This window comes from Antrostomus carolinensis, unplaced genomic scaffold (assembly GCF_000700745.2).
Source record: "Antrostomus carolinensis isolate BGI_N321 unplaced genomic scaffold, ASM70074v2 scaffold3959, whole genome shotgun sequence".
Taxonomy (NCBI): Eukaryota; Metazoa; Chordata; class Aves; order Caprimulgiformes; family Caprimulgidae; genus Antrostomus; species Antrostomus carolinensis.
In genome coordinates this window covers 1-24,053 of record NW_010337707.1, presented here as the reverse complement: position 1 = coordinate 24,053, position 24,053 = coordinate 1, and the positions used below count along the sequence as shown (strand labels likewise).

At 36.8% G+C, this 24,053-nt stretch overlaps 1 protein-coding gene across 1 annotated transcript in view; it reads left to right on the top strand.

Annotated features, from left to right (window-relative positions):
• FANCC (FA complementation group C) overlaps positions 1-20,652 on the top strand; it is a gene marked incomplete at its 3' end in the record, with an annotated part of 58,791 nt that extends 38,139 nt beyond the window's left edge. Inside the window, exons 5-10 of the mRNA XM_010175254.2 lie at positions 5,900-6,019; positions 6,787-6,851; positions 10,766-10,930; positions 11,776-11,932; positions 17,534-17,586; positions 20,553-20,652. Of these exons, the coding sequence (XP_010173556.1) occupies positions 5,900-6,019; positions 6,787-6,851; positions 10,766-10,930; positions 11,776-11,932; positions 17,534-17,586; positions 20,553-20,652 (660 nt within the window). The remainder of the gene's footprint in view (positions 1-5,899; positions 6,020-6,786; positions 6,852-10,765; positions 10,931-11,775; positions 11,933-17,533; positions 17,587-20,552) is intronic.
• Positions 20,653-24,053: the final 3,401 nt, after the last annotated feature.

Sequence of the window (24,053 nt, the reverse complement as noted above, 5' to 3'; positions counted from 1 at the left end):
GTTTGGCTTAGCTTAATTGAAAGTAGGAAATGTTTTTCAGTTGCTTAGTCCTCTTTAGGTACAGAAGAATGGTAACCAGGGAACATAGTGACTTGTTTTCTCCATTTATATTCCGGAAAGTCTTTAGTTTCAAGTCTATTCTCATTCATTTCACTTTCCCTGGGTAAGGGACAGCCTTACAGCTAATCTGTAAATCAGAGGGGTAAATGTTAAATCAGGCCTCCTGCACTATGAAGTCTAGTAGATATGAAGCACTATGTTTGCACTGGTAAATTATTTTATGTCTTCATGCAAGTGCTCCTAGGATTATCTGCTTATTAGAAGGATACTAGAAATCTCTGTGCATCAGTGGATGTTAAATTGAGTTAGATAGAATATCACTCAGTACAAATTGCATCAATAAAATAAAACCACTGTCAATGTTGTTCATTGTGAGGGCTTTATGAAAATTCACTTATTCAATTTCAGGTTGAAAGAGATTATATCACAGAACTTTAATCCAAGTCCATGGGCATGGATGCATTCTATTGCAACTAGAACCAAGGTGGTTTCCTTCTTGCTTAATCAATGGTGAGGGAAATCAAGAAAGAAATAAGTTCTGATATCACATTATGCCTGACTGCTGTTCATTTTCCAGAATAGTGACACTTTGTTGTATTTCTTTCTGAACGCAGCACTTTAGCCACAGACTTATCCAGTTTTTCTGCCTTGTAGAATGTGGCATTAGTGGACTGGACAGCGAGTGGTAATTGATTTACTGACAAAAATAACTGACAATTATGTAGATCTCCAACGGTCTGCTTTGCTGGAGTAGGCTAGGATTCGTTACTGAGTTCATCAATACAGAAGTGTACTTACTATTGTCAACGTTCCCATTATGTTCTTGAATACCTTCTACTGGGTTTGAAATGATTCCTTAAAAGTCATTAGTCTCAAATAACTGGTCTCTCTGACCCCAGGAATCCACACTATGGCTACAGAAAATGTTACTGGTTTTTATTTTCTGCAACATTTTGTGGGACATTCATAATGCAATAATGGAACCTATTACTAGTTTTGAATATTTCTGTATCATTCTATAATAACCTCTGTGAGAAAATCTCCTGAAATCTTCTAGATTTCTCTACAGATTTTCTGAAAAAGTTGATTTGAAAAGTGAAAGGAGAAACATATATAAGAAAACATTACTTTACACTCAGTCTTGCAACTGGTTCTAACCAAGTTCTGCAGTATGATGTGAAATACCTACTGATACAGTCCCTTTAGATCTGAGAATTACTGGAATTTAAACATTGTGAACTTCAAAGCTTGATGTAAAAACAAGAGTTTTCACTGCCAGTTCAAAATTAGCCATTCCTGGCTTACACTGTACTTTTGATAAACAAGTTAATGGTGTATAGGGTGAAAGAGTATAATAATTACCTGATGATCTTTTTTTTTTCTCCCTCAGTTTGTCTCTTTAGAGATTATCTCTTGGAATGGCTTGTTTGTTTTATCTTTCCATGTTCTAACTGGAAAATTGGGTTTCTCACTACAGCTGAGTTTGTCTTATCCAGCTTACCTGCTAAGTGGCTGGAAAAATTGTATGAAAAAATAGTTGTCATTAGTTGGAGATTATTAGGTATAAGCTTTATTTCTGGCCATTATACTACCCCTTCCACATCATTTCTGTACTGACACCAAAGGGTACTGTTAGAAGAGGATTATACAGTAGAACAGCTGAAAGCATCTTGTTTTCAAGAAACAGTTCACCTTACACAAATCATAGAATCATGGAGTGGTTTGAGTTGAAAGAGGCCTTCAACTATTGTCTAGTCCTACCCTCCTACCATGGGCAGGGTCATCTTTCACTAGATCAAGTTGCTTAAAGCCCTATCCAACCTGACCTTGAACACTCCAAAGTCAGGGCATGCACAACTTCTCTGGACAGCCTGCTGCAGTGTCTCTGGCATTCTGGGCTCTGAGTGTGCAATTTTTCATCCACCAATATCCCCAAGTCCTTCTCTGCTGGACTGCTCTCAATCCATTCATCCCTGAGTCTGCACTGATAGTGGAGATTGCCATGACCCAGATGCAGGACCTTGCACTTGGCCTTGTTGAACTTCATAAGCTTTGCACAGGCCCACTCCTGAAGCCTGTGAAGGTCCCTCTGGATGGCGTCCATTCCCTCAAGTGAATCAGCTGCACCACACAGCTTGGTCACCTGCAAACTCAATGGGGGTGCACTCAGTCCCACTGTCACACTCAACCACGTATCATTGATGAAGATATTTGTCCTGGTTTTTCTGGGATAGAGTTAATTTTCTTCTCAGTAGCTAGAATAGCTGTGTTTTAGATTCAGTGTAGGATTAGTTATGAGAAGAATGTTGATAAAGTGCTGGTGTTTTTAGTTGCTGCTGGAGCTCAAGGCCACCGTGTTTGGCTGGTTCACAGCTGCATTAGGACTGGGAGGGAGAAGCGCAGTGAATAGCAAACCCCCAACTGGCATTTGGATGTGCCAATGAGATATTCCATATCACATCCCGTCATGTCAGTGTATTAACCAGGGCTGAGCAGAAGACGGGGGGATTCTCTCAGGGATCACTTGGGCTCTTGCTCTTCTGGGGTTTCAGTTTTGGGACTGTCTCTGCTCTGGGATCACTGGCTGGGACAGGCCGGGCATTGGTCAGCGGGGGGTGAGCAATTGCACTGTGCATCACTCATTTGTATATTCTGTTATCACTGTTGTTATCATTATCATTTTATTTTAATTAGTAAATAGTTTTTATCTCAACCTGTGGGTCTCCTTGCCCTTTTCCTTCCAATCCTCTCCCCTGCTCCCTGGAGGCGGGGGAGGGTGATAGAGCAGGCTGGTTTTGGCTGCAAACTAAAAGGGTGAAGCCAATGCACCACAATATTAAATAGTATTGGTCCCAGTACGGACTGTTGAGGGATACAACTTTTTACTGGTTTCCACTTAGAAATTGAGTTATTGACTGGACTCTTTGGACACAGCCGTCTAAGAATTCCTTATCCATCTAACAGTCCAATTGTCAATATTTATTTTTCTTTCACATAAATAGTAAAAAAAAAATCACAACCAGAATTATGTGCAGAAAATGTACTGCATTTTCTAGAGAGAATGAGAGCTTCCTGGACATGTTTTGGACTAGAGGAAGCATTTAAACCTTATAAGAGAAATGCTTTAAATAATTGTTACCAAATTTCTTGCCTTTCTTGCATGTCTCAGGCTTTGCACTGGCAATCACATCTGTAAAATGAAATATATAAGACATAGAGCTGAATTCTAAATATTTTTCACCTTTAATACATACTTTTCTTTTATATATACCTGTTACCTCCTTTCATCTTGACTACAGTATCTCCTTATCCCTGTTTCCCTCGCCTCTTTCTAGCTGTTCAGAGGTTTTGTGTGTTCCAAAAAAATAACTGAAGTGTTATGGATGTAGTATAGAGCTCAGAAAAGGAAAAATAAACAAAAAAACAACTAACCAAATAAACGAAAAAACCCAACTAACCAAATGAACAAGAACAAAAAAACCCCAGGAAAGTGTGCAGATTCTGATGATGCATAATAGTTTTGGCTTGTCTTTTCACCTCTTGATTGGTTAACAATGACTGTTATACAAGGGTAGAGGGAAGGTGATTTTGAAATTACCCTTCACATAAAAAGTGTTTCATTAGTTTTATCCTTAGGAAAATTCTGGTTTCAGAGGGGGCTGCTAGATGATACATTTTGTAGTGCTACAGGTGAATATATGGGGGTTTAAACTACTCCCTCATTCAGTTGTGTCATTAGCTGCCATGTCAATGTGTCAAAACCTTTTCAGAGCTTTTTATGTTTGTTCTTCTCACTGGTGAAGGTTTTTGCAATCCAACAAACTTTGTACTTTTCAAGCCCCCCTCCTTACCGCTAGCAAAAGTGGCATCCCTGGTTTGTTGTTGCTAACTCCTCTGTTTTCTTTTCGACTTGCAGTCTGATCCCTTATTCTACTTGGCAAACTGTCCTGTTTTCTAGGAACTACCTGTCTGAACCTTTGCTAGTGTTCTGAAAGCAAATTTTAACTTTAATATTAGTAGCAAAGGACGATAAAAATATATATAGTTCCATATTAATAAATTGATTAAGGGATGGTTGAAGATTGTGCAGTTTAATAGACTTTAGCCTTCTCTTTCGACATATTTAGATGCTTCTACATTTTGAAAATCCACATTTTTATGCCTTTTTCTTAAGATTGCAAAAGTTGCATGTAAATTACTTCTTTGAAACTCTGTTTTGCCACAGCATTTTCCTTCCTCCTTAATTTTGGGGAAGTCACTAGATGGCGGTAAACCAGCAGTTTATCCTGTTGAGGGCTATTTAGGAAAAGGTTTACAATGAAAGACAAGGATATTTAGGGATTTAACATAAATCTGCAAGGCAGTAAAACAATCCTAACCAAAAGTACAGTAAAAAAGGTGTCCCAAATGCTTGTTACTTATTTTGGTAGTAATTAATTTTCTTAGACCTCTGGTGTACTTCTGCTGATTGTATCTTCTATCGCACATTAATCAAACATGGAATACATCTAATTCCAGGACTTCTGAAGCATTTGCTTAGGGATGTTCAACAAAAGCGTGCATAAAGATTTGGTTTGGATTTCTGAAAGCAGAAAATGAGCTGATTTTTATTTTTTTAATCTTGAATATTTCATCAGATCCCTTCTTTGAAAAGAAAACGTAGGATGAAGCCCTCTAAGACCATGGAAGTCACAGAGCTTTCATCTGAACTTTCCTTTTAATTACATATTTTTAGACTGAAGGTTTTTTTCAGTGTTTTCTAATCCTGACCCTTTTTTACAAGGGGTTTTATACTTACTGCCATACTAAGTGTACTTTAGTTTATACTCTACATATCAATCTATAAATCCCTGAAATTGAAATGAACTTCTGGAAAGGGAATGTAGCTGTTGTTTTATGAGCATGTAGCAACAGAGGACAGGAAAAAAAGAAAACTGTAACCAAGTTGGAGCAGATCATTTGATAAGCAACACAACATGACCTCTGCTCAGTTATGACAGCAGGATGCAAAAACCTGCTCAAGATTTCACACAACAGTTTTCACAAATGAGTTGTTGAGAAGATGCTGGGGTGTAAGATCCATCCAAAAGAAAGCAGAGCTGTAATACAGTGCTGAAGAACTGAGCAACCAGACTACTACCTTGAGTCCTCTGTATGCGCCTGCAGAACCGGTGTATCAAGTGTGTTAATCTGACTTTACTCTGAATCTGTCATCAAAGGATCGTATGGATTTTTACATGATGTATTAAAAAGATTTTATTAAATGAAATTTAAAGCATTCCATAGCGAAATTGGTAGAGAAGTAAATGTCAAACTAAAATGTTATCACTATCTTTTCAGGCTAATGAGGAAATTAAGCAAATTAAATTCTGAGGCCAGACCCTGAATCCCATAAAAAATACTGGGGCCTGTTGAAGAAGTAATATGGAAAAGTACATGTTAACTCCATGCTTTCTCTTCTTGATCACGGTATTGATCACGTTTTTTGCTGTCTAGCAACATGGCTACTGCTATCCAGATGATATCAGACTGAAGTGGCTCCCAGAGAACTAAAACCTACCTAAGGTCTGTCTGATTTTGACACAGATGGCCTCCATTGCTATTGCACAACTACTGAAATTTTGTGTTGTGTGAACCCATGTTGGATTGTAGCAGCTGCAGTCTTCTCCTTGTGGCTGATGTGAACTGCCTGCTCCTCTGTTAATGGTGTAAAATGGCCATAACATATCAAAAGATCTTACCCCAGATATAGTTGAAGTTCAATAGCAGTCAGTTCTTTTTACACAGCATGTTGTAGTCTAATACCTTTTTCTGTTGCCCTTCTGTTGATTTCTCACAGAATTTGCTGTGCCATCTCCTTTCTTCTTCTAAGTGGGAAAGTAATGAAGCTGAAACCAGTACATTCATATCAACTCTTGGCTACACGTCAGCAGATTATTATTGTCACTTAGTTAAAAATGTAAGTATTTTGTGCAATTGAGATTTTGTTAATAATAAATCACCAGTTTATAAGCACATACATGGAGCTGTCATTGTTATAAGGAACATGAACTGAACCTTGTTTATCTTTTCTTACCTCAGTTACTTTTACAGCCTTTTAAGGGAAAAAATGAAGTGGGAGATCTCTGGACAAATGAGAAAATTTTTTTATTAGATTATACTGTAATAGATGTTCATGAAAAAAAATTTCCTGATTCTGTTGTGTTATAACAAAAAAATGTCTGCCCTATCATTAATTTTTTCCCTGTGAAGTTTAAATTATATATATTAATTTGTGTATTAGAATGTAATTTTTGAAATGTTTTCTTTGACTGTATGCACTGCATTTAAAATGGTAGATAAGCCCTAAATCTTAGGAAAAGTGTCTTTTACATTTAATATATAAAAGTAATGGGAATAATATTTCATAATATGTTGACTTAAATTAGATAAAGCATATAAAAATTACTAGTAGTGCTCTTCTGAAAGTTTTGCCTCAACTCTTGGGGAAGCAGAGCTAAAATAAGTAGCTTCTTAGTTTTCAAATGTGTTCAAAGTTGTTTTGCAGTATAGTTTATTCCATGATCTGGATAACTTCAATTTGGCACCAATAATTAAAAAATTTAAAAAATCAAACTGAGTGAACAGAGAAAGTTATTAACCTCCACAGTATTTCACACAGAGAACCATGCAACTGATGTCTGCTTATTTTCAGTGTATGTATTTTATTTTGTTTTATTTTAACAGATGGTATTTTCATTAGTAACAGAACTCAGAGGAAATCAGTTCAATGGACTTAACATTCAAGAGAGGTAGGTGTTATCTAAACTTCATTTTTATGTGTCTTAGTTTGGATCATTACAGTTCTGTGAGGGCCTTTTTACAGTTTTAAACAACTTAGGCTTCAGCTGGAAAGTTTTGGATATATATGTAGGTAATTTCAGGTGTGGACAAAACATTATGCTTCACATAAGAGTTTATACTTAACCTAAAAGTCATAGAACAATTTGGGTTGGAAGGGACCTTGAACTATCATCTAATCCAACCTCCCTGCCATTGGCAGAGACACCTTCCACTAGATCAGGCTGCTCAAAGCCTCATCCAGCCTGGCCTTAAACACTTCCGAGGAGGGCGCAACCACAACTTCTCTGGGCAACCTGTTCCAGTGTCTGACCACCCTCACAGTGAACAATTTCTTTCTTATACCTTACCTAAATCTACCCTCTTGCAGTTTAGAACTGTTACCCCTTGTTCTGTCGCTACAGGCCCTGGTAAAAAGTATGTCCCCATTTTTCTTATAAGCCCCTTTAAATATTGAAAGGTGGCAAGAAGACCTCCCCAGAGCCTTCTCTTTTCCAGGCTGAACAACCCCAACTCTCTCAGCCTGCCCTCACAGCAGAGGTGTTCCAGCCCTCTGATCATTTTTGTGGCCCTCTTCTGTACCTGCTCCAACAGGTCCATATCTTTCCTGAGCTGAGGACTCCAGATCTGGACGCAGTACTCCAGGTGGGGTCTCGCCAGAGCCGAGTAGAGGGACAGAATGACCTCCCTCAACCTGCTGGCCATGCTGCTTTTGATGCATCCCAGGATATGGTTGGCTTTCTGGGCTGTGAGCACACATTGCCAGCTCGTGCCCAGCTTTTCATCCACCAGTACTCTCAAGTCCTCCACAAGGCTGCTCTCAATCCCTTCATCCCCCAGCCTTCTGTATTGATTGCCCTGACCCAGGTGCAGGACCTTGCACTTGGCCTTGTTGAGTCTCATGAACCTTATAATCAGAATGTTGGCTGCTATATGCATCCTTATAACCAAAGTTAATTGGCAGTTATTGTAAGAAAAAGCAAAAAATGTTTTCCAAATTTTTTTCCTGTGGTAGTGTGAGTGACAGTTTAATGTGACAGAAGAGTAGTGATTTTGCACTTGTTATTAATGGTAAAATTTGTCCATGCTTATTTAAAGAGCCTCTCATTATCCTTCCATTAGTTCCTTGATCTGGTACCAAACAGTACTGTGGCAATACTACATGTTTCATATACAACTCTTTTGAATGTACCCAAGAACATAGTACTTCTACCCTTTAACTGCTTCTTTGGCCTGGTTTTCTAGTGATGAAAGTCTGAGATAGTGGGTGGGAAAGAAATTTTTATGTGCTCTGGCCAGATTTCCAGTACAGATTGCCAGATGCTGATAACCACCTTGCAACATTGTGTGGAGTGCTTCTACATGTCTAGGTGTAGTCAGTGAGAATAATCACCTTCTTCATCCACACTACATAAATACAGTGAATTAAGCCAAAATCTGTGACCATAAAGAAGGGAATACATTTGCCTAATACTACTGTTGTCATGTTTTTTTACATGATCATGCCTTTTCATTATGCAGTTTTTCCCTTTCCACTGACCTTGAAATGCAGATCATAGTTTTAAAAATGATCATATTTGAATATGTCAGTAGATCCTTTTGATTGTATGTAAATTAAGTGTATCTCAGCTAAAAAACAAAGGCAAAAATAAGGATAGATATTTTTAATATAGACTATATACTCAAATTGTATCTTCTGTTTTAAGTGTATGACTCTCCTGGGCATATTTTATTGTTCTTCAGAGTCAAGTGGCCGATATGATAAAGTGAATTTTCTGAGCTGTTTAACACTACATAGCCTGTGAAGTTACAGGAAAGAGGACTCTGATTGAAATTTCTTCCTTATATCATGAGCCAACAGCTTGGCTATTTTTCTACCTTCCTTCTTGCACCTAGGTGTTTGTGTAAGGAAGAGTAAATGAGCTGAATTCATTTAGGGCTGACTTTAGTACCGAAATCATGGACACAGTTAATGGGGAGCATCACAAAGTTTCGTTCAATATAGAAAACAAACACCTGCATTTTCTAAAGTAGGGTGAAACAGACTCAGCTGAAAAGCTAATGAGACTGTTGGGAAGAGAAGTACCTGATTTGTACCAGGAGACAAGGAAAACTTTGAACTTATGTGGATTTTTAAGCGTAGAAATTATGATATGGCTGTTTATTCAAGTTGCAGAGACAAATGTAGTTTGCAGTTAGTCTCATTGTACAAGTACATTGTCTCATTTCTCCATTCAGTGATGCTTGCAGCAACACAGATGACAATGTCTGTGTACATTCATTGCATACAGTGGAATGTACTGTGCAGTGTTCTTGAAGAACATGTGTTGAAGATTGTACAGAAGAAGAAGAAAATGGCCTTTGCAGAGGTTTTCTTCCAAAGTTAAGTAAGAACAAAGTAAACTGCTAAAGTTTGCTAATCCTGGATAAGGAATTAGGAACAGAATTTTCTAAAGGGGACTGATGTAAAGAGTCTCCGGTCTGTGAAGTTTACATGTGTATCCTGAAAAATACTACTGCACAATAAATGTCAGCCCAATACTTACCATTCCTACAGAAACCCCTCTCATTGTAAAACTGCATTTCAAAGTATTTCAGTGTAAGAAACCTTAAACACATATTTGGTTAGGTACTTACTCAGAAATTTGAGTCTTTGCAAATGTGTCATGTTTTATTCCTCTCATTGTGGAAATCACAATGGTACCCCATGTCCACAAATCGTAGCACTTCTGTCACAGCATATGCCAGTGACCGTTAGGCAACATCTGTTTGGGAGTAGCTTAAATAAATGCAGAGCAATGGAGTTAGCTCTTATTCAGAGAAGCCTGTGATGAAATTCCTGTCTTAGCTCTTCACAGACTGTATTGGTGGCTCCCCAAAGAAAACGGGTTTGGGTTCTTGGAAAGAATGCACCCCTTTTAGTGGACAATGGAATCAGGAGAAACTTGCAGCAACACAAGGAAGCCTTTCACAAACAACCTAGCACTTTTTAATTTGCTAGAATTCAGTATTTCAGAGTTCTTGGTCTTCATAAATATCTTGCTGTCAAAGTATATTCTGCAGTTTCATGTGCTAGAAACTATATATACTCTAGGAAACTTGTGGTTTCCTTTTGCAAATGTTATCTTTTATTGTGTGCCATATTCCTTTTTTGTTTTTGTTCCAAAGGTTCTGTGTTTTGTTTTTGTTCCAGATTCAACTGTCTTTAATTATTTCCAAGCATGTAGTTTTAGTGAGCAGGTCAAGTGAGTGTTTCATGTATTAAGATCCAAAAGTGTTACATATTCCTTCCACTATAGGTCTGCAAGATAAAAATTTTGCAACTGAGCAGCTGAAGACAGCAGAATTCTTATCATTTGGTTCACACAAGTTGTCTTTGCTGACTGGAGAGAGGTTAAGGAATCAACAGGAGGTCTTAGAACAGCTAGGTGGTCTCTTGTGAGGGTTTAGCAAACTACATGGGAGCTGTGAATCTGTAGTGCTCCTTACCTGTGCTTCTCTGATCCTGGGAAAGACAAAACATTACCTGCTGGAAGGGTGTGATTACTGAGCAAACACAACTGGCTGCACTTCAGAATTGGATTGATATCCCTCATGTGGTTTGCCTTGAGTTCTAAAATACCAAAATTTTATCTGACTTCTCCTTAAGATTCTTCAGACAATGTAACAACATGTCAACAGTCATTCCAATAAGTAATTTTTATGCAGTTAGGTATGCATCTCTTAGGTTTAACCTTCTGTAATTAATTTAATTTTCTTTTACTTTATCAGTTTAGAATTTAAATTAAAATTTAATTACTTTATCAGTTTAGAAATTAAAGTTTTGACTTTTCTGAAATATGAACGGTGTTTATTTTTCCCTCAGAGTTTCAGCCAGTCGTGTGAATGCTGTGTCCCTTTTCTGTCTCCCTCTTGTTACTTTGCCTGATCTAACTCCGTTGCTGGAAACTCTCCTTCTTTACCATGGAGGTGCATCAAAAGAAATTCTCAGCTCAGAGTTCCTGGAGGCTGTGAATGATGCCTTTTTAAGGTAAGTAGCGTGGTCTGTATGATTTTTATGCTCTTCATAAAGATTATTAATGCAATTAAATGTCTTTTTCTGGGTTTGTATGCTGAATGCACGGTACATGTTCTGCATTCTAGTAAAATACTTCTCTTGCAATTGAATAGCAGAGCTCAGGTTGTAGCCCAAAGCAGAATTTTAAAATGCTAATGTACAAATTGTGGCATAACATACTGGAATTTTGTCCCACCTTTTCTCTAAAATGGAGGTTAAAGTCTTCAATGTATTTTAGGAATTTTTTGAAAGATATGATCACTTTTCACAGAAATGTTATTTGCCTTTCATGTAAGTATCAACATTCCTAACTTGACATTTTGAGAGCCGTCTTTATTTTTCTGTGCATCGTTTATCTTTTAAAAGGCTTCAGTCAGTGTTGGTGGGCTGAAGACTTACCTACCTCTACTTCCGTTTTGGGGTGTTTTTTCTTATTTCTCTGCAAGAACAGGTAATACTTTGATTTAGCCAGCAGTAAAATTATCCAGAACCTTCCTGCTTATCTGCCAGCTGCTGACAGTTTCTGAGCAGACTGGTCTGCAGGAAGCAGTCTGGGTTTGAAAGAAGCGCAAGCCTAGGGCTGGACCTTTCTCTAGAATGAAAGGGAACTCCAGAGTTAAACCTTCAGTTTCCATTTACAGGGATCCATCATTACCAAATTTTTAGGTTTTAAAGACATGTGGTAAGGTTTCATTTGTAGATGATGGTGATTCCCTGTTATTCTTTGTCATTATTATTTGATATTGAACAGAGTATTTTTGTCTTCCTTACAGTTTCTCAGGAAAAAAAAAAAACAATTATATTTCTCTCTAAACCAGGAAGAAGATCTCCCTCCCTGAATCGGCTATCTTCAACCTCTGGCTTCGTCACTTGCCAAGCCTGGAAAAAGCTACATTATATCTTTTAGACCAGCTGGTTTCCATTCAGTTGATTTCACTGGAAGAAGTGGCTTGTGTCATAAAAGATTCGTTACTGGTATGTGAGACATAGTACATTTGATACTTCTCTTTCATGCTTTCCAAATGACAGAGAGTTTTCAAATACATCAGCGTCTTTGAGGGAAATGGCTGTCATGTGGCATGTAATGTGCTAATGCAAAGGCAAATCTTGAGTCTTAAAAAGTCACTAAATTTTTAGTTTTTACACTTAATTGAAGAAGAGAAAAAAGATTTCATCCAGTGATGAAGCATGGATGAAGTAATGAGAATCTGAAGGTGGGGGGTGCCGTGTACCTGCCTCTGTCTTAAAAAATTACAAACAGGAAGGATTTGAATCTGCTTTTACTTAAGTCTCTGCACCCGTGGAAGTTTAGCAGTTTAAACAATTTAAATTCTTTATAGATTATTTTATTATGGACTGCTTAGTTACTTGGTTTGTTTGCAAACCTAAACAAAATTCTTAATACAAAACATTTGCTAAACTGCAAGTAAAGTTTGTTTTCAAATGCTGTGTTATGCAGTGCACCAAAAATCTTTCCTGTGAGAAAACATGACATAATACCTTTTCCAAAATAATGAGCTAGTCTGCAACACTAAATGTAAGTTTGTTAGTTACAGTGTGAAATAGCATGTGTGCTATGTACTGAAATTATGTATTTCATAAAATAGATAGAACTAAAAAATGGCACATGGTGTCTTATTGTAGCCTATTAAACTGCTTACAGAGTGTGTATTTGAGATAGAAGAATGATACCTTTAAATATTCTTCCCTTTTAATTGAATCTGCAAATTTCTGTTTAGAGATCCATTATAATACTTGCAAATCTCTTAAGTGCTTGGCGTCAACAACACTTCATATGTCATCTGAGGATCTAGGTATACCAGAAGACAAGGCTATTATACAAGGCCTGTGCCTAATTTTTCTGTATTAGATACACTGTGAGTTGAATACAGTACCATGGTACCACATGTGGCTGAGGAAAAATAAAAATATCTAGGTTTTATATATATATAAAGAAGTAAAATATTTCTTTAAATTACTGGTTTATTGTTGTGTATTAGGAATGTTCATATTTACCTTGTCTTCACATCCTAATCCCTGAAAAGAACAGAACATTACTGTGCTAGCACACTTGGGTTGTCCTTACTTGCCTCTGCTTCAAAGACTTTGTGCTCTCAAAATAAAATACTCACAGGGTGGAAAGACCAGTGCAACAGCTTTGAATGTTGGTTTAGAGAGGACATCCTGTGGACAATGACGGAATGGATGGAGGCATAAAGAAGAGAGCAGTTGGAAGATGGATACTGCTGATTGATAGGCATTGATAAGGGGGAGGGTGCATAAATGGGAGATGGACCAATTAAAAACAACAGGATGAGAAGCTTCAGAGAGGCAGTATAGAAGGAAAAGATTTGATCCAAGATTTGTGTTCTAAAACGCTTGATGATATTTTGTACGACTTGTGTGACATTAGATCAGTCAACACTCTGAATCCAACAGTATGATTAATGTAGGCCGCCTGAAGGACATTTAAAGATTTATTTAGGAATGTGGGTATGCATTTTTTGGCAGTTGGATTATGGTATTTATAGGATGTGACCCCTGTTTGCCTTATGGATATGGCAATACAAAGGGGAATCATGAAACAAAACTTGTTTTGTACATTTTTTCCGCTTGGAAGAAAACCTCTAGAGTGCAAGTAGGGAGAAGTATGTTAGTGATTTGATTAGAGTATATGATAAGAAGGAAATTTCATAATTGCATTATCAGAGTCATTTATCGAAACAAAATCTCATGGTACAGCAACCAAATTGTACATAACCCTCACAGAGGTCTGTGGTACCCAGATATTTGTAAACCACCATACTCTGTTATGAAAGAAACTTTATATGCAATACTCATATTTTAATTCCAAGAGTAATTGTAGTGTGATGGTCAGCTAACTTGTGTCTTACATGGTATGCTGTTAGGTTTGTGGTTTTGGGGCTGAACTGGAATTAATACTGGAAATTCTGTAGTTATTCAGAAGTAATAAAAACATATGAAATGACTATCACAAATGGTCTTTTAGCTTCTTCAGATTTGGGGAGTGGATGGATGTCTTCCTTTCTGAAGTAACCTTGAGGTTGTATGTATGTGTTAACAACTAAAATTTAAATAAATACACTTACTAGAATTTTAGGCTTTACCAGAAGTGCATAGATATGTGTATAAACAGGTTTTTGAATCATGTAAAGCCTAAAAAAGAGATGTGAATGAATTAGTGTCAGTTATAGTTTGTGTTCAGTTCTTAAGCAGCTTTGCAAAGTAGTTTTATTTCTTTCAAAGTTATGTTGCAAGAAAAGTGCAATAGGTTGAGAGGGCTTAACATTTGTCAGCTTCTCCTTTATAAACCATCTGTTATTGCTGCATTTTGTTTTCCACCTTGTCAACTTTCCCCAAGTCCAGCCCAGAACTGAAATTATGTTGCACACTACAGTTAAAGCTCTAGCTCTGGGGTCTCCCTTGCTGTTGTTTTCGCTTCAGCATTGCACAGCAAATACAGTTTTAGTGGGTGATAGAGTGACTCTGGTATTGCCTGACAGGATCCCAAGCTGGAGACTGCTCTCGTTCCCATGCCCTTGCATTGCCCTCTTGCTGTGCCTTATCCCAAGTTTTGAGTCTAGCTGATCCACACTCACCTTTCACTGGGAGCTGTGCCAATGAAATAGGCATTAACGAGGGAGAAAGGAGGAAGGATGGAAATAAAAAAAATGAGAAGCTTTTTTTTCTTGTTTTAGTACAGCCCAGCTAAGTTACAATTAGTTCCTCACTGCTGCCTGTCTTCAGAACCTGTGTTGTTATTGTAAATTTTTGAAATAGTGCACACTATTCATAATGCTGATGAATTAATGAGCTTTTTAAACCTCTGAAAAAATATATTTGTGCTTTCAAAATAAGTGTATGCTTTAAAGTAAAAATACATTCAACACTCAGTATAAGAAAAAAAATTAAGTGACATTTCTCATTTTTAATGGATAAATATACAATTCAGGAATACAGGTAAATATACAATTTGGAAATACAGACAACATTTGAAATGCAGCAGTGTGGTAGTTTCTTAGAGCTAGATGTGCTTAACTGTAGAAGTGTTGAGTCCAGTTAATTACATGTGAGTCTGGAAGTCAAGAGAACTGGTATTTGCAGTGTTACCACCTCAAATCTGTTGCTGTGTGATCTTGGGCACAATTTGTTTCCCTATGTTTACTCTTACTTGCAGTAGTTACAGAGCATTCTATGATGTGAATAAAATGCAGTATATGATTATTAGTCTGTTCCTGTTTGTGCCGTTTACTTATTCTGTAGATAATAATGTATTTTTCTTATTTCTTTATTCTGCTGTGGCTTTGTATTATAAATTAGTTCTTTAGGATTCTTTCTGATAATCCAGATACAAAAATAATGGAGTTCTATAGAACTTGTGTATGTAGTACTTTATGTTGCAGTATATTTTTTGTGTTTTATTTATTTGAAAAATCACAGTGGTTTTGTGGCGGCTTTTTTCCTGAAAAGTCACACATTCTTAAAATATGTTCGCATGGTATGACACATGCAGCTCCAGTTCCCTGTGTTTGGATCTGTTTGGTTTAGTGTGTGTTGTGCCCCATGTACTGTGCATGTTTTAAAGGTGATAGAACAAGCTCCTGGTAGGCAGTATGTTTGGATTTCTGAGCTTTCTGTGAAAAATATTGCACTTCACAGACAAGTTTATTAAAATGTAAAAAGGCTTTTTTTATTCTGAAAAAATAAGGAGATAATGTCAACAACATGGAAACTCTAGGAGAATCCTTTCTGCAATTGATAATCTCTCCCAAACTCCAGAGCTGCTGCTGACCACAGCAGAACTGTGCTGCTTGCTCTAGCCCTGCTACACAACAAGCACATCTTCAAATTGCCTTGGAGACTTTTGTGCTATGATAGCATTCTTACTCTGAGGGCATGCAAATCAATTTGGTGTCTTCCATTGATCAAAACCTTGTGGAATTAGGTAACAGTAGGGGTTTTTTGGGGGGTTTTTTTGTTGTTGTTGGTGGTTTTCTGGCAGTTTTCTGTTTGTTTAGTTGTTAGTTTTGTTTTCCCATTGGCATATCAATAATGAAATTCATATTGATTTCACTAGTGCAGATAAAATGCTAGGAGCCATCAACTGTGGTTTCTTGGATCAAGTACTGTAGATTGCTGCCTTTTTTTCTTTTAAAAAAGAGAAAGTTTTCCTTTTAAAAAAGAGAGACGAAGGTGTCTCCTTTTTGTCTCATCCAGACAGGTTTTTTTCTCCCTCTTAGCAGTGGGAGTTTGGAGACCAGCCTTGCAGCAAGGTACATGCTGTTCTTCACAGGTCCACACAACCGGCCGTGAAAGCTCTGAAACACTAGATGGCACACCTTCCATAGGGGAACCTACCTACAGCCATGTGACAAAGAAAAAGTGTGGTAAAACGGGAGAATGAGGTGCCACCTAGTATTTCCAGTATGGCAAAGACAACTGGGAGAAACAAAGAGCTTTTCTAGGCAGTTTGTATTACAGGTTGTCTCTCTGTTTTCAGAGATTATCATGTAGGGATCATATAAAGTCCGTATTCTGCCTGTGTGCAATTAAAAAGAAAAAAAAATCTATTCTACTTGGTACGTTTAAGCAAGTGGATAAAAATTCTCTTTGGAATTGCACATCAGGCACTTAAAGCTGTTACAGTAAATGCCATTTATAAATGCTATTCCTTCCATGCATTGTGAAGTTTATAGAAGGGATTTTATTAAACATGCATTACACTAGAGCGTTCAAGAAATATAGTCTCATCAAATCTTTAGGTGCTAACTTCAGAAACACAAAGTGTGTGTTTGTTCTTTAACTTAGACAAATATGCATTTGTGAAATATGTAATTCGTTATTTATTCCTGGTTCACTATAAAAGCCTAATAAATCTTGGAATTTAAGAATATGGGATTAGAAAGTAGTGTGTTTACTAATGTATGTTTAATATAACAACTTTTTCTCAAAACACTGTTTTATGTGGTAGCATGATAAAAAACTGCACTAGTTTAAAAAACCCAAACATTTTGATGCTCTGAGATATTTAGTTTGTACCAGCAACTCTGAAATTCACAGAAGAGAATAATACTGTGAAAAAATGTTTTGGTATGTGTGTGGTAGTATTAAAGAAAAAGTTGATAAAATAAATTTCAGTAATTTAATTTTGAAGATGTAGCAAGAATCTCAAAGCGCATCCAAAAGGGATTGTCTGTGAAGAGGAGAGAAAAGCTTTTTGTAAATTTGCTCCCTCTCTCTTGCCTCTAGCAATTGCATGCAGCAACCTGTTCTTTCTGTCTGCCACCTTTAGTATTTTTAGTGATCGTTGCCATAAACAGCTTGGGATCCCAGATGTTTGCATTGCTGCAGATCTCCTTCCGTGACTTTGGTGTCGCTATTTTGAAGAACCTAATCCTGAGAAAACCTGAGGAGTTAGTAACAGTTGATCTGAGATTTACAATTTAATAATTACAGTGTAATAGCATCCATGAGTTAAGATGTAAATTATACAGTGGCAGTTGTTTGGGTTGTTTCTTATTAATGACTGATTTTCTTCCATTTGTTTATCAACAGCCACAAGCAGCAAGCCATCCTGCTGTTTTCAGAATTGTTAATGAAATTTTCAAGTAAGTTTTGAAATTATAGTGGGAAGCGTTTCAAATGATGAGTTTATACATTGAAGTTTTTTCCATGAGAAGAAGCAGTATAATAATCTGGGATGTATTGTAATTTCAGAGTGTCTTTTTCTTTAGCTGTATTCTTTAGTGTCCCCTTCTGTGTAATATACTGCAAATAATGAAAAATGTTAAAACCTTTTGAACTTTTCATTAAAGTTACATTATAACAATCATTTATATAGTTGACTACATTGTATTTTAGCCTTGAAAAATTATAATTTATTTTTTACTTCAGTAGAGGTTTGTGGTTGAAGTATGATTTTTGAGGTGAAAATTATAAATGCTGAAATGGTTTGGCCCATGCCAGCATGAAGATGGAATTTAGCTGAAGCATTTGCACTTACCACTGTATCCTCTTTTACAGTATGCTAATAGCCTTGAGAATTGGTATCAAGATATGCTCTTAGTATCATTAAACTATTGATTTGCCTGTTGAGTTTGGCTTTGAATGCACAATTATTCTGAAGCAATAGATACTGTTTTCCACAGGGGGGCTTCCGATCCTTTTTACTCAGTTTTCAGCAGCTTTTTCATTTCACTTGCCTTACTATTTTATCATTTTTTTAAAGTAGATCTACTGCCAGGGTTATCAGTATTACAGTTTCAATACAATAGCGTAATCAGTGACCAACATTCTTTGTTCATCAAGTGTTTTCCTTTTTAAGAAAAAAGGGCTCCCAGGTGCGCGTGTTTGGGGCCATTTGTGTGTCTGTGTGCATGTTTAGGTTTGTGCAGGCACTAGCAGAAGAGTCTTTGCTGTAGAAGCTGTAGACTGCTGCACTTTATGAGTGGAACCACTACACAGCTATTGCTGTGGCAGTCCTTGCTGTTGCTGTGGGTCAGTGTCTGAGCACAGACAGCATTTTCTGAATAGTTGAGAACTGTCAGTCACTTTCCCAAAGCAAAATGCACTTGAAAATTAATGTGACTTCAACAGACCTGTACTCATGTTTTAGGCTGGAGGCTGTATATCATGATGGTATAGGGCGACAACGTTTCTTAAAGCTTCTTGGTTTACTTAGGATCATGGTATATAAAATATTTTCTTAAAATAACATGAGAGTACGTAACTCTTTTGCACCCTTTCCATTTGGTAGACAGTAGAAATGGATGAGATGCGGTTTCTCAGATAATGCAGGAGTTTGTCCAGCAGAGTATTTCCCAATAAAAATAAATTCATCATGTTTTCCTGTTGCTTAGCCTACATTTATGCTCCCTTGTTTGCTTTCCGTTATGTCTACTTAGAATGTTTGTTCCTCTACATTGTTGGTATTAAGCCTTTAATATATCTTTAAAAGACTATATTTCCTCTTGGTACTAAGTGAAACTGTACTGTTAGCTGGCTTTTGCAGACCAGTTGGTTTCTGCAGCTTTGTGTTCATTTTTGTGCTATTTCTCTGACATGCTTCCAACTATTATCAAGTGGCATGAAGATGTGAAGATACTGTTCCCAAATTAGACACGTGAGAATTTAGAGAACTTACATTTCATTGCTTGGGAACTGTGTTATGTTTCTACACCTGGCAGAAAAATCCTTTTATTTTAGGGGTTAATCTGATAGAAGCATAGATCTAAGCATTGTGTCTCTTTTAGGAATAACTTTTCCTGTTATTTGTGTGCTTTTTATTGAGGTTGATTGTGATAAATTGTTTTATCTCCAGGATATTAACTTGTGTTTTTATTTCCCAAGTAGAAGCTTATTTAGTTGCCATGTGTGGCTATACGGAAGTCCATACACCTAGGCTGTCTTGAGTTCCTGTGTACTATTTCTTACTATTATACTTGTGATTATATTTGGCTGTAGTTTTGTGAAATTTCTCCGTTAACAGTAATGTGTTAGCTGTTCGTATCTTTTAGATCATTACAGAAAGAATGAAAAAATTCTCTATTAAAAAAAACATATCTCAATGGCAGCTTACTCTGAACATTTTTTTCTCCTCACTATTACATATCTTTCAAATAAGAGAATGAAAATTACTCTGCTGCCCACATGTTTTTCTGCTCCATTTGCTCAAGGTTGTATTATGCCCTATGGAAAACCAGTTAAACAATTCACCCTCCTGAACCTCTAGAGTGGATTTTATGATTTCACTATCGAAAACACTTTGGAATGCATTGGTCCCTAATTAAATCTGTAGCAATTACTGGTCTAAAGTACACCGTTGGTATATACTCATTTCTATTTGTGCTTCTGATTCATTACTTAACGATCACTAAGGAGTCACAATGACTGAACAGCAGCTGTATTATTTAAGTTCAGTCTCCTTGTGTAGTTTTTTTAATAAGTAACTTTTAAACTTGATCAGCAACTTTTGCTTTTTGTTCCCCTGGCTCCATTAGGAGTGTTACATTCATCAGTTTAAGTAAAGACCTTTTTTCTTCTTTCTTTTTTTTTTTTTTTTTCCTTTTTCCAGCTACCATATCCCAGGAGATTGTACTAGATTGTACTTTCTTTCTAACTTGAGATGGCCTATGGGATGCAGTCCCACAAAGCACTAAAGTATGCGTAACTCTAGGCATGGAAATAGTTGCTCTGAACCCAGTAAAACTGTTCAGATGCCAGATTTGCCTAATAAAGTTATGGCAGTCTCTTTTTAAATTTTACACTTTTTTCCCCTATTGGTAGGGTAAATTATGTGTGTCTGCATGTATATTGTGTATACTTACTAGATCTAGTTTATTTGTAGGAGTTGCAGATGTTTGGGGTTTTTTTTAAGTAAAATTAAAATTTAAAAAGCCTCCAAAGTTAGTATTTCTATCAGTTTTCTCACTGGCATAATGAACTCAGACACTGCTTGAATCTACAGCATACAAAGAATGTACCTTTTTTTTTTTTTTCCTTCATATCAATTAACAGTGGTGTGACAGGCAGACTAATTATCTGATCTTTCATAATCTAACTTTTCAATGCTTAGGAATGCACTGCTGGAAACTGATGGAACTCCAGAAGTTATGACTATAATACAGGTGTTTACGCAGCTCTTCCTTCAGGCTCATCAGAATGAAAACAAGCAGGTTAGTCAAGATCTGTTTCTTAATGTTTCTTTTCAGTGCATAGATATGAAATTTCACAAGAACAGTTCTACTGTTGAGAATGGAAGAGTCTATATAATATATAGAGAATATAATAAGCTGAATAATAGCATCTCCCTATAGCTGTGTATACATGCCAAAGTTCAGTTTAGACGTTTTCACCTGTGAATAAAATTATAGTGTGAAACCACTATGTAAGAGCAATTTACCTGACTTTACCCTTGGAGTGATCCTGCAACCTAAACTGTGATTTTCACAGGGGCAGGTCCCCTGGTGCTGAGGTTTCTGCCTGTATAGTGAACATTATGGTGATCATCTGTCTTTGATAGAAAGGATGAAAAACTTTAGATGCGTTTTTCTTTTGCAATAGCAGGGTTTCTGATAATAAATGAAACAGAGATAATAAACCCATCCTTATTCCCCCAAGTAATTGTAAGCAGGGCACTGAATAGTCAGATTGGTCTGTTCAAAAGGTAAAAGACACAGAATACATACTGGTTTCAGTTTCTGGTCTTCAACGGTGGCCTCTCAGACATTTTTCCTCAGTCTAAAACTTCAAATTTCCCAGCTTAGTGTCTCTTCTTGTACACAGATTTTTGTACAGGTCTTACTGAACTGAATTAAGTAGAAGTACTTTTGTATGTATTAATCTAAACAAGAGCAGGATAATTTTCTCATGTTTAAATTTCAAAATGGAGATACAAAAAAGTCTTGTCTTGTTTATAGGTTGCAAACTTCTTTTCAGGTTCCCAAATGACGCTGTCATTTAATATGCTGACCATTTTGTTTGGTCGTTTAACTCCGATTCATAGGATGTATCAGATCATTTAATAGTTTTCACTTTAGACTTGAGAACATTTGCGGTTCCTTAGATTTTTGCATCTTTGTGGAGAAATGGTAGTTAAGAAAATTTTGGGACTTTTGGAACTCGTGACGTACTGGCCTTTAATTAGCAGTATGATTGAATCAGACTTCTAGCTTTAGGCAATATGAATTAAGGATGAAACTGCAGCTCTCTTGCTTAATGTATAGGTGCTGTGCATGTCAATTTTATGCCACCCTGACTGCATGGCAGCAGCACACTCTCTAGCCCCAGGTAGGGGTGGCTGGGTGGAGAGCACAAGTTAAAGTTCCACACCCATCAGACACACAAGAGATAATCCTGTTGCGCAGAAGATGCATTTGCTTCAGGGTGAAAGCCTTTCACCTGCTGGCATTGTGATATGGACTATTGCCCACTTCTTTGAAGTGGTTTTAAATGTTAAGTTTCCTCTGTTTAACTTGTGTACACTTTAATTTGTGGGACTCTAATTAAAGTATTATCTTTGATATTAGAATTTAAAATCCATTCTTTCACAGTTTATCAATCAACCATAATATTAAATATCAATTGGCATACAAAACTGCAGGCACAGGCTGCTTCCTAAACTTTATTTAAATCAGTCATGTTTTTTGATCATACCAATATTATATATATGTTCATAAAGCACCCATCTTTGTAGCATTGGACACCTTTGACAGGACATAATATGCTCCATTAGCATTTCACAGTGGAATGGTAAAACCATTAATGGCAGAGGATGAAGAGGGTTCTGGGTGGGTCATGGACCTTAGGAATTTAATAGCACAGTTATATGAAAAAAGGCTAGGCAAACAGAGGTGCCCACAAAATTGTCAAAAGAACCAGGTCACGTCTAGTAGCTGCACTGTTTGCAAGATAGGAGGAGAACCATTCTCTATTGCAGTGTGGCAGCTGTCAGAAATAGCCATCTTTTTCAATAACTTTGTAGACTATTTAGATAGAACAAGGTTTGACAAAGAACGCTGAAGAGTATGAAAAAATGGTGCTACAGGGTTTAGGAATAGTCTTGTTTCCTCTGTGTTTTGGGAGGCTGAAAAAGATATAAATGGAACATGGGGTTTAAACCTACTTAGGAGAAAAGACCATTTGTGTAGCTATCAAATAAGAAATTTAAGAATGGGTGTACTGAGATCACTGTTGGTATAATCCTTTCTGTGTTTTATACAAGCAGATTTCCTTCAAGTTTATGAAGGTAGTGAAAGCTGACCTAAGGATATTTGGGTCATGTTACTTGTAAATTTATGAACTTAAGTTTTATGTTTTTATTCAATGGAAATTATAATTTCCTCCAGGATTATTTTCCCTTGATCATTTCAGAATTGTTAGTAGTTTTCACCTGGGAATTTTGTTTAAAAATAGCTGGATAAAATATTTTAAATATTTTAAGTGTTCAATTTTTATTTCCTGTTATACATCATGGCAATTATTTTAACCAGCCACATCCAAACAAATGCTCTCTTTTTACTTTGTTTTGCACTTTGTGATGGCTTATGAAAGGAAAGAGCTGCCTCAGATGCTGTGTTTGTATGATAGGAAGCAAACATCTTTTGCTTTGCTTAAACAATATGCAGAAAACTGGTTTTCACTTACTTTACAATACTGTTTTGATATGTAACTCATGCTGTGGGTTGTTGTGGCTACTATTAACTGTGTCAAAGGCTGCTTTTTCATGGGGATTTATGGGCAAGCTAATTGGCTATGTGCATACTTTAGAATAGAGATTATTAATTTTTAATTAATCTAATTCCACTTGACAAGTAGACTTTTAGAGTCATACCATGTCAGTGATACTTAGATTGTCTGAGAATATATATTAGTGTGCTGTAATTTCAAATAACTGTTGTTTACAGAACAAAGAAACGTGTAGAGAATGTGTCATTCCATTTGTTTATAAGATGCATGCATGTATATCCCAAAAGAAATGAGTTAGTAAATACAGTCTTCACTGGATTTAGATATTTTTCACATTTTATAGAGTCTGTATTCCAGTTTGTGTTTCAAGAGATGATCTGTTTGCTAAATAGTGTCTTATTCCTAAAGAAATGAGACAGAAGAGTTCTAAGGTCATTGGTATGGAGACTTGAAGACTGAAATAATGGAAAATAAAAAGAAATGGAAGGACCTCTGGAAATCATCTTGTCCAACCCTCCTGCTCAAGCAGGGCCACCTAGAACCAGTTGCCCAGGACCATGTCCAGATGGCTCGTTAATATCTCCAAGGACTGAGACTCTACAACACATCTGGGCGACCTGTGCCAGTGCTCAGTCACCCTCACAGGAAAAAAAAAAAAAAAGTGTTTTCTGATATTCAGACGGAACCTCCTCCTGTGTTACAGTTTGTGCCCATTGCCTCTGGTCCTGTTAATAGGCACCACTGAAGAGAGCCCAGCTCCACCTTCTTTGAACCCTCCCTCCTCTTGTACTAAGGAGCCTAGAACCAGACATAGTACTCTGGGTTTGGCCACTGAAGAGGCTGCTTACCAGTGCCGAGGGGAATCACAGAATCACAGAATGGTAGGGGT